Consider the following 10514-nt stretch of genomic DNA (forward strand, 5'->3'; position numbering starts at 1 on the left):
TTATTTAACTCGTGGATCGTCTGGACGTGCCTATCATTTGACCTTTGGTTGCTTTGACTACATTTCAAAGTTCAAATCATTCCGTTCCATCAAGTATCTTGCCTTGGTATCTGGCTACGAAACTATACCTACTACTACAGACACTTGTAGAACTGTATGTAATTTATAGATTAGGGACGCCAGAGAGTATTTTTCCATGGACGCATCCGTCCTATTGAAGCAGTGGAAAAATCGGTTCTTCTCGTATAGTAGAGTTGAATACTCTGTAGCACGTTCAGTCATATATTTTCCGATCTCTGATTAATAGGATTTTCGATAAGCTTATAAATCTTTAAGTTGGTTGGTTAAATGCTGCTGGAAAAAAAATATAATACTTATTTTAAACATTTTTTATACTTATGGTAATTGTCATTTTTGAACGGGTAACAATAAGTTTCTATATACAGCTTAGAAGCAAAACGGTTGAAAATTGAAATTTTGTCCGTTGTATAGAATTTACTGTGAAAATTTTACGCTGAAAAAATGGAGTTATTATGAAACTTTAGGTCAGGATAATAAGGGCATTGAAGAATGTGAAATAAGAATAATTTTATAAGGATTTATTATTTCAATGTTAAATCTTTCTATTTTCAAATGCATATTTTGTAGAAACAATTTTTTCACTGCTTACTTGTGACTTACTTGAAATTTCATTGTTTTCGATCTGTCAAAAAAAACATTGCACTCGTCGACCAACTATATATACTACTTTATAGAATATCTCTCATAGTTCTACATAGTCAGTGAAAGTGATGATAAAATCTAAAATATGATGTGATATGTCATACACCACTCACAACAAATTCCATAGTACGTATAAATTGATAATATCCAATTTGGTTAAGACTAAAAATATTCAATTTGGTAACATCTTACATTTTGTTGTTTTCTCGTATGATTTTAGTCATCGCCATCATTTTTCATACGATTCTTGATAATTAGTAATAGGATCGATGGATCTATTCTCCCTTTAAAAAAAGTTTAAGCGTTAAAAATATTTGTTGACAACTGAAACATATTACAAACCTTTCACTGTCTTAATTTATGAATCAGGATTAGCTTATATACCTAACTAGAGTAACACTCATGGAAAGGAAAAAAAATTTTGAGATAAGATATTTTAAGTATATCTTGTCTCTCAAAGATCCACTTGTTACACCCTTCAATTTAATTCCTTGACCCTGTGAAAAATAAATATGAGAATAAATATTAGCTGTAAAATAGGAATGGATCTAATTTACCATTGTATTTATTACTTACCATTACTAGGGTCATTTAATGGACATTAAGAGAATATGAATCGTACCAGAAATAGAAATAGAAAAATTATCAACAGGAATCGCAGTATAAAAAGATATTTGTTACAATAGTTAAAAGCAATATTGACAATGCAATTGCTATTTAATCTATGTATGAACATGTAATTAAATCCACTCAACATAACTAGAAAAATCATATGACTCACGCCTAGTATAATGGATGTTTTCAATTTAAAAGAATTTAGTTAAGCCACTTTATTACAGGAGCCACTGCTATTGGATAAGCAGTTACAAAAAATGAATTATTGGAATTTAAAGTTATTTGTCTATTTTTAATGACATCCTCAAACGTGACATTAAGTTTCTAATTTCATTTGAAAATAAGGAAATAGTCTCATTATAAACAGGATGAGTTTCAAAACTGTTTAAATTTAGTGTGTATTACGAAATAATGCTAGAGCAATTTGTTATCCTTTTTTATGTTAATAAAGGTACTTCATTTATGAAAATAATTGTGAACATTTAGAGTGTAGTAGATTCACCCTAAATAAAAAAAACTTAACTCGTGGAGTGACTGTAAGTTGAAGGTAAATTGTGGCTAATATTACAATTTATAACTGCAGCTAACTGAAAGCTATTTTAATTTTATGTAAAATGTAATATTTGATACAGTAAGAATTATTATTATTATTGGATTGTAATTTCTGGAAGAATTTGCAAAAATAATGAAATGTATCAAACCATAATATCACTATGTATTTAATATCTTTAGTAGGTTTCAAAAAATCAACTAATAAACCTTTTTCCATGAAATCCAACTTAAAAAAATTAAATTAATAAATGATTTTGATTTTAGCCATCTTTATAATATATGAATATTACAAAATTCATAGCTGCAACTTGGAGAACTTTACGCCGATGACTTTATGTTTGTTTTAAAAATTGTGAGAAGAAACAGAATCTTATTGGAAAAAAAAACTATAAGTACAGGAAAAACTTGAGATAAATATTTATCTACTTCAACTAAATTACGATTCGTTGAAACTCCTTATATTATTCTCACGGTTCCTCTTTTTCCAAGTTAATATCTGTATCTAACCATTTGCAAAACCTTATAACATGATAGGTTTTAATAAATCCTTCCATCTCCGAAAAGTATATGAAAGAATAAGAATCAGATAAAGTGAAGTTGCTGATTTATTCGAATTTTGCAAGAATTTCATGGCAGCGACGAAGCTAGGCCATGATGGACACTGATACATTTATTTGATATATCATTAAGAGTACATAGAGCCATGAAGGATAAAGATTAGTGAGCTTCATAAATATTAGTCATTATACAACTATATGACCGAAATTTAACAATAAGCCAATAAAATCGAACATTTATGGTTCGAAGTTTTAATACCTGATTAACACGTGTTTTAATAAGTCGGTATAATTAATGCTCGGTATATTTATTACTTACATTTTACATGAAATGTTATGCACATAATAGAGAGTTTTAAATAGATGGTATTTTGGCTACACTACATATCCTTGACTGTAAAACTCATAACCTCTCGTAAAGCACCTACAGTTTATTCACTGTAATAAGAGAGAAAACCAGTTTCTTAATTCTTCGGGGTACATTCATAAAAGATGAAACTTAAATTCTTGGTAGCATGTAAAATTCACTCAAGTACAATTGATCTGCATTAATTCTATACATATACTATGCACAGAATAGAATATTTAGAGGATAAGGGTCACCGACGTCCTCGATTCTAAAATAAGTAAATAGTAAATTACGCACATCTATGACCCAGCAACGTAGAAGAGAAGTACATAACGACATACTTTAAACGGCCAGAAAAAAGATTAAAAAATTTTAATCCTCGACAGTGGCCTGCGCAGAATCCAGAATAATTTCAAAGGAGAAGGGCTGGAAGGTGTATCCTGCACCCATGTAGAACTTGCTCTGGAACTCCACCCTACGGATGCATTTATAATTTAAGCATGAAATAAGCACTTTGCACGTAGATAAATCGTTATCAAAGAATCTTACCAGTGAAGACGAAGTGTATGCAGGAATGCCGAAAGACCTTCCATGAGAACAAGGATACCAACGGTAAGCACAGCCCAAAGAGCGAATACAACCCAGAGGATGACACCACCATACCAATTCTCATATCTAAGTCCGTTTCGCATAACCATATTCCACAGCACTTCGGAGAGTTCTGGATACAAATTATAAATTTGATTAGCTTTCCTGATACATTGGATTTTTAAATTAATAACTTATGAACGCTTACGGGCATGGGCTAGAGACAGTGCCCAGAGACGTAGGTATGAGGCAGTATGAGACACACTGCCAAGAACATATTCGATGGTATGGATACTCTGATGAACAAAGATTTCTCCAATGTCGTGCTGTTCCTCTTCTTTGTGACCACCCTGCACTGTTCCAGCATTTTGCTGAACAGCTCCAGCGCCACCTTCTACATCTCCATTCTCGGTTCCATGGTTGTTTAACTAAACAAGGCCATCGTTGTCTTTTATAATACTTATAAATAATTACTGCATTTAAATGCAAAGCCAAAGATACCTGTTGATGCATTTTGCTCTTCATGTTACGCATTAGTAAGAAAGGTTTGGCGAACAACATCCATGGAATGCAAAGTACAGCCAGGATGAGCAAGGCTCTTTGAACTCCAAGTTGGCCACTGAACATCCAAGGGTCGCAGACTTCTGAGGGAGCAACATTCGCTTTGAAAAGCACCATATTGATGAACGTGATTAATACTGATGGCGCGCAGTACGGTCCATTAATCTCCTCTAAAAAAAAAAATACAAGATCGATTTTGATTATAAGGAGGAAAGATTATAATTGGATTAAAATGGTTATTTATGTTGACTAACCGTTGGTTGGAGCGTATTTGATCCACTTGATGAACATGAGCAACACCATGTAAAAGAAGAGGAAGAGCAAGAAAATCATTTGAGGAATAAAATCGCAGATGACGTTGATACGTTTTTTGAAATACATATGATTCCAAAGGCCCACAACGACACCAAATATCATGTGAATCACTCCAAAGATAATGGAGATCTTCATCTTGTATGAATTTAAGAAGACAATCTTATTCTCGGATAATTGCCACACAGGATCCATACCAATGGGATAAGGTCTCTGTAAGTAATCGGTACCATTCGGATCCAACTGCAACGACGGGAGGCTACTAACTGTAGTCCAATTGTAATTAACTTTCCAATACGTTCCAAAGATGTTTAAAGACTTGGAGAAGAAGTCGTTGTAAATGAATCCCGTATACATTGAAAAGAGGCCCATCAAAAATACAATATATCGTCCGCCGAAGAAAATATTCCAAATTTCGTTATCAGATTTCTTTGCAGCCAGGGGTTTTTCCTTAAGCACCATCCATCCTCCAAATAGAGCCATAATCATACCATGACCAGTATCACCGAACATAACGGCGAACAAAAACGGAAATGTGATAATGGTATAAGGAGCAGGATTCATCTCCCTATAGGAAGCAACGCCATACGCGTCGATAAGAGCCTGAAAACCTTTGGTGAATTTGTTCGTTCGATTATAGGTCGGAGGATCTTCAAAAGTTTCCATGCGATTTAAAATCGGCGGCACGGAACTTCCACTACGTTCCTAAAACAATAATAATAATACAAGTGAATCCCAGTATTAACCGTGAAGCTCGTATCAGCTGTTTGACCCTTACGGTTCCACGACGTAGTGCCAACTGAATGGTCTCAATATCCAAAACAGGCACCCAGCATTCAGCAATCAAACACTTCTGAGTGACGTCCAGATTGAACAAGTTCAAGGTATGATAAATAGCCTTGATCTTGCGAACCTTCACGAACCAATTCTTTATGTTCTTAGCAGCAGCCACCAAAACGCGATGACGGTGATCTTGAGTTTGTCCCAATACCTAGATGTGAAAATTCATACAAGGATTAGACTAAACAAATTCGACATGTAAAAATAATACATATAAAAAAAAGAAAGAAAGAAAATAGAAGAAAAAAACTAACAGTATTCAGATCTTCGATTCGAGTCATGACACCCATAGCCATTTCACGACGATCAGCAGGAGCCTCAGGACAAGGGTACAGAGTTGCTCGGAAGCCCTCGCATATCTTCTTGACGCGAGTCTTAAGCTGGTCACCTTGGAAGAAGATGATGAAGACAGACTTGAAGACTTGATCTCCCTAAAAGCAATGAATCATTCCTCATTAGTACAACAAGGACCAAGGCACCTTGCCTTGCCTGCCTCAGCATCCTCTTACCGTTGATGGATCTTCCAAAGGAGTCTCGATCTCAGCTTGGCGCAGGAACACATTTCCACGGCAGGCACGCCAGAGCATGCGCTCGAAGGCAGGAATACGTTCTCGGAGTATGACTCCCGCGACGAAACTATACAAGAAAATCTATTGAAGCGACAATTTTTTCAAACGCGCAACACGCTTCGAGAACCTAACCTAACCAGGGCAACTTTAATCACGTATACCGTTAATAACTTACACCTATATTAATCTAACAGACGAAAGCAATTGCTTCTTCACTTGACCGATCGATTTGAGATATACAATAATTAACATACTGTCCGTCCAATTCTTCTACGTGTTTTCGCCAATTACCGAATTGTCAATACATCATTTTTTCTTTTTCAATCTGTATCGATTCGCATATTGTCAAAAAATATGTATTCACCGAGTTGCGCAGTGAATTGCAAAATATAAATATCGCAGAGCTGACGAATCCGTTGACAAAAAAAAAGTTCTTTGAAAATATCGATGGATAACCGATGTAGGTCATGTCTCCAACTGTCGTTGAAAGATAATGATGATTTTTGCAGCCATGGTCATTTTTTTTGCCCTTTCGATTTTTCCTTTTAATTTTTTTTTCTTTTTTCTTTTTTTTACATACCTTGAATTGTCACGAATTACGAGGTTGTTTACTGCCTATGTAAAACTTCCAAAAGACAACAAGGAATTCAACAAACAACAGCAATCCAAACACTTATGACAAGGGGTTTTAAGTATCGAATAGTGTGATTAAACGAAATCTATAATATTACGGATGCAACGGTTCACAATAATTGGTTAATCGTCTAGTTTCGGTGTATCCTCATAAATTAAATACTGCCCACTTAAGAGAATCCAATATGATTAGATAGATAGAAAACTATGTAAGTGACATAAGACACGAGATGACCTAAGAAACGTCCGATCGACATAGAAAATCTAATATCCAAGATGGCCGATTGTCGATCATTTCGTATCTTAATAATTATCAATAAACGATAAAGTTGCTTTAGAAGATTAGACAGGAAGAGGAAGTGAGATGTTATACATGCTACGTCATAGAATGTAAGTGCTGATAGTAGGATATATAGCATTCCATAGACTTCCACGAGTCTCGATAAATACATGATAGTCAGCAAGGCATAAGATAGATTAATGTTGCGATAGACTGTTACAACTATAGAATGCTAAACGGGCCAAGGAAAAAGAGAAAAAAGCACAATATTAATTTATGCCTGGGTATTAGTCGTGTCGCGTTATTGAATTTAAAAAAAGAAATATAAAAATAAAACTTCAAATCTCTAAAGTTATGAAGAGCGCTGAGCAGCTTATGGTCCCGCTATAATTCACGTAGAAGATCCAATTACTGAAATATTAAAATACGTTAATATTGTGCTTGCAGTGTAAAAGGAAGTCTCGTTCGAAGGTGTTAAAGCAGCTTGTTAGACGTGAGCCAAGGAGGTGTTCTAGGTACGTACCCCAACTGGACAGGACCGAGGGCAGACTGGCGGGCGATATTATCGTCACTAATCAATGCGCGTGTCATGGACTCGGTGGGGTTCAAGCCTGCGTGCTCTTGCTGACGACACAACAGACAAGACACAACCAAATTAGCACACTATACACGACCACAATGCTCCAATGCCACTCTGCTGTTGCATGGGTGCTTGGCTTTCAATGTGCGTGCGGTTGTCATCGAGGGAAAGCCCTGGACGTATCAAAGCCAAGCAAAGAGTCAAAGTCAGTTTTCAATAGGCAGTTACACGCGGTGGCGAACTGCTGTCCCTTCGAAGTAAAATGACAATTTTGGAAAACTCGGCAATCGTAGAAAAACTTGACACGTGGCAGAGATTATATGAATAGGAAATATTTGAAGTAAACTAGTTACTCTTTGCCATCGAATGGAGGCTTGTATTTTGAGCCTAATATTTTGTACGTTCTTATTCTTCGTTCGCTTTCAAAGTTTTACGTAACGGCCTGTACACGTGGATCTGGAACAAGTGGTAACGCGGGATTCGTAACTTTGCTGTTGTTTGCATTATTTTTATTGGCTTTGAACGTACTAGGGCGTCACGAGTCACCGCACTTTTTCTAAATACGAATTGCCAATCTTGTTAATGCCATCATCACTCTCAGTCCACTGAACTTTGTCTGTCACGTATATACAAGGTTATTCAGGACTGTCGCACTACCTGATTCTCATTTGATTTCCATTAATTACCATTGTACGACCATCTTCGGATGGTGCGAGAGTCCTGCGTAACCGTGTATACAGTGTGTGTGTATATATTCGGACAAGAAATCGTCCTGAAGCTATTTCTTGGGCAAAAATATATGTATATACATATATAGTATACGTAATGTAATAAATAAAAATTTTATGTATGTATAATATATGTATATATAAATAAATACTTTAACACTGTAACTAAGAGAGAGAGTCCCTCTATCGTTTATCGAATATTGTAATCTCGAACAGTCGTTTTCTCGAAAACTCATTTTACCGAAAGGTAAAAGGAGAGACATGCTTAGAACGTATCTTGAACAATGCTGGTGTTAATGTATTTCCTAAATAAGATTCAAGTATCCACGCATGCACTTTACCCAGAAAATATGGCTGGCAAATTTCACAATTCTGCTACCGTAGGATAGTTCCAAACTACATTACTTTTGTTAAATAACAACATTTTTTAAATTGTATTTCATACTTTTTATCAATCTTAACAACATCGACACCGAAGCCAAGGAAAAATTTATACACTTTTGTTGTCTATGCAGGTGAACTACTATTAACCAGAGTTCAATATCCAAATTTTCTTATCTAACGTGTTATCAACTTATTGGGCTACTTTAAATCTTTACAGTAATATTTATATATATATATATCTTTTAACGGAACGAAGCTATTTCAATCCGGCTCGATACGTTTCCATCGGTAACTTGAATTTCTGAGAAAACTGACTTTTCAAGAATAAGACGACTCGGAAATTTGCCATTCGTGAAAATGAACGGTTCGACTTCTTTGCCTGTTCGAGATAACGATGATTCGTAAAAATATCATTCCAGAAAGCAGTAGGGACTCGCTAAGATACATTCTATCGTAGAAACATGGTGATTCTTATTGAACAATCTGAAAGAAATTTACAAGACGTACATTACTTTGATTTGGGTTTATTGAGAGTAGGTTATTGTTGATTAATGTCACCCAATTCCTCTACGTTAAAGTAACACCAAAACTCGTACGTTCATTCGTTTAACCATTCAACGTTCAGCTCCGATTACATTAATGTGAGTTATTCGTCGAACTCTATGGTATTATGCATTTTCATTACCACAATTTAATTTAATTCTTCGTAGCAACATAAACTCTCTTTGAGTTATTTGCGTTAATTATCGACAGCACAGAAGGATCGTGGTACAAAATGCGACAATTAAATAAAGTAAAAAAGAAGCAAGCAGGCACGAGACACACCAAATTATAGGCAATCTGTCAGCAGGGCTACCAAATAATATGACACACCGATTCCCCTCCGTCACCATATCGATAAATGTCAAATATTAAAAATAAAATAGTTCTCGAGAACAAATCAGGATATAGTGAAAAGCTTGCAATGCGAAAAAACGCCGTGGTTAATAAAAATATATATTCATATACATACCCATGGCCACACCATCATCATTTATATGTTATTCACATGACAGTCTCTACATGTTGTACCGAATAATATTTTTTGTTCACTAGTCACAAGAGAATGCTCCGATAAATTATTAGATACGCCTATGTAGAAGCCAGCGATTAGATCCTTTCGTTTGTTTTTTTCCACTACTCAATGAATCTTTCATCACCGGCAATACACGATTTAAAACAATTATTTCGATACAGTTTGAAATACGGTCCGTTAAGACAAGTCGTACAGGTTATGTCAAACTGTATCAACTGTTGTACAGTGTGAGCGTAGAATGCTAGGTTATGGAATCTCTTGCGCGTCGTTAAAGACATCGCGTGAGCATTGAACGCGTAAAGTAAAAACTAAAAACTTAAAAATCCGATCGAAGACAAGTAAATAGATTGTTATTCAACAAAGCAAACAGTCGCGTTTGTCTTTAAAGTGCATCAGGAATTGTCAAAGCATTTCTCGGTATGCGGATCTAAAGCTCCGAATCTTGATAATTGATACGTTTGAAGTCTGCTATCGTTTCTAAGGAGTGAATAAATAAACTAATAAACTCTTGCAAGCGTCATGGCGCTTCGATTAATCTATGAGTCATATGATAAAGTGACTAGCGAAACAGTAGTCAAAGTATGTATAATACATTTGCAAGCATGCCTATAAAAAATAGAGCCAGTTAAAACAGTTAAATGACTTATATGACTCTCGAAAAAATTCCTCAAGTCAGCAAGTTAGAGACAATTACGATTATATAAGAATCACAATAGGAAAGAAGGTAATAATTTAGTAAATAATTTTTAAACTCCATTCTGAAGAGAATGCTTTGACAATGACGACGCGCGTCGATCATTCTTTCTGGCAATGGGAGAGCACGGACAGCTACAGGCAGACATTGAGCAAAAACAGGGTTGCGCAAACGCAAATAACGGTTGGTAACAGCTTGCCTGAGGGGATTCCTATAGTGTGCTCCTATGGTGTCTGCCGCAGTGTACAGGTGCTGTAACCATAGAACACACTAACTTAACGTGCCCTCTACTTAATGCTAGACGTCCGGTGCACCACTTAGAATACCCTGATCTCGCGAAGAAACAAAGAGAAACAAAGCTCCAATGAGTGCACCGACGGCAAGTGCGCGACGCTCATAGTTGCCAAGCAAAACGCATTAGCCTAGCGACTGGAGTTTACTTGGAAAAATTCCTCCAGCCTTCCTCCCCCCCCA

General features: G+C 35.7%; 1 protein-coding gene across 5 annotated transcripts in view; it reads right to left on the bottom strand.

The window, feature by feature from the left end:
• Positions 1 to 2477: 2477 nt before the first annotated feature.
• The window catches only part of LOC107262721 (V-type proton ATPase 116 kDa subunit a), a 13229-nt gene continuing 5192 nt past the window's right edge, over positions 2478 to 10514 (bottom strand). For 2 of the 5 annotated variants that reach the window (XM_015729207.1, XM_015729205.1), the window contains exons 4-12: positions 5607 to 5733; positions 5352 to 5528; positions 5036 to 5248; positions 4200 to 4962; positions 3886 to 4115; positions 3593 to 3812; positions 3346 to 3517; positions 3138 to 3271; positions 2478 to 3064 (exon numbers count right to left, since the gene is read on the bottom strand). In XM_015729207.1, the coding sequence (XP_015584693.1) occupies positions 3169 to 3271; positions 3346 to 3517; positions 3593 to 3812; positions 3886 to 4115; positions 4200 to 4962; positions 5036 to 5248; positions 5352 to 5528; positions 5607 to 5733 (2005 nt within the window). In that variant the 3' untranslated portion in view covers positions 2478 to 3064; positions 3138 to 3168. Of the gene's footprint in view, positions 3065 to 3137; positions 3272 to 3345; positions 3518 to 3592; positions 3813 to 3885; positions 4116 to 4199; positions 4963 to 5035; positions 5249 to 5351; positions 5529 to 5606; positions 5734 to 7102; positions 7204 to 9283; positions 10071 to 10239; positions 10293 to 10514 lie in introns of those variants that run through there. The other 3 variants (XM_025080117.1, XM_015729206.1, XM_015729208.1) reach the window with 3 other exon arrangements.

This window comes from Cephus cinctus, unplaced genomic scaffold (assembly GCF_000341935.2).
Source record: "Cephus cinctus unplaced genomic scaffold, Ccin1 Ccin1_scaffold0126, whole genome shotgun sequence".
Taxonomy (NCBI): domain Eukaryota; kingdom Metazoa; phylum Arthropoda; class Insecta; order Hymenoptera; family Cephidae; genus Cephus; species Cephus cinctus.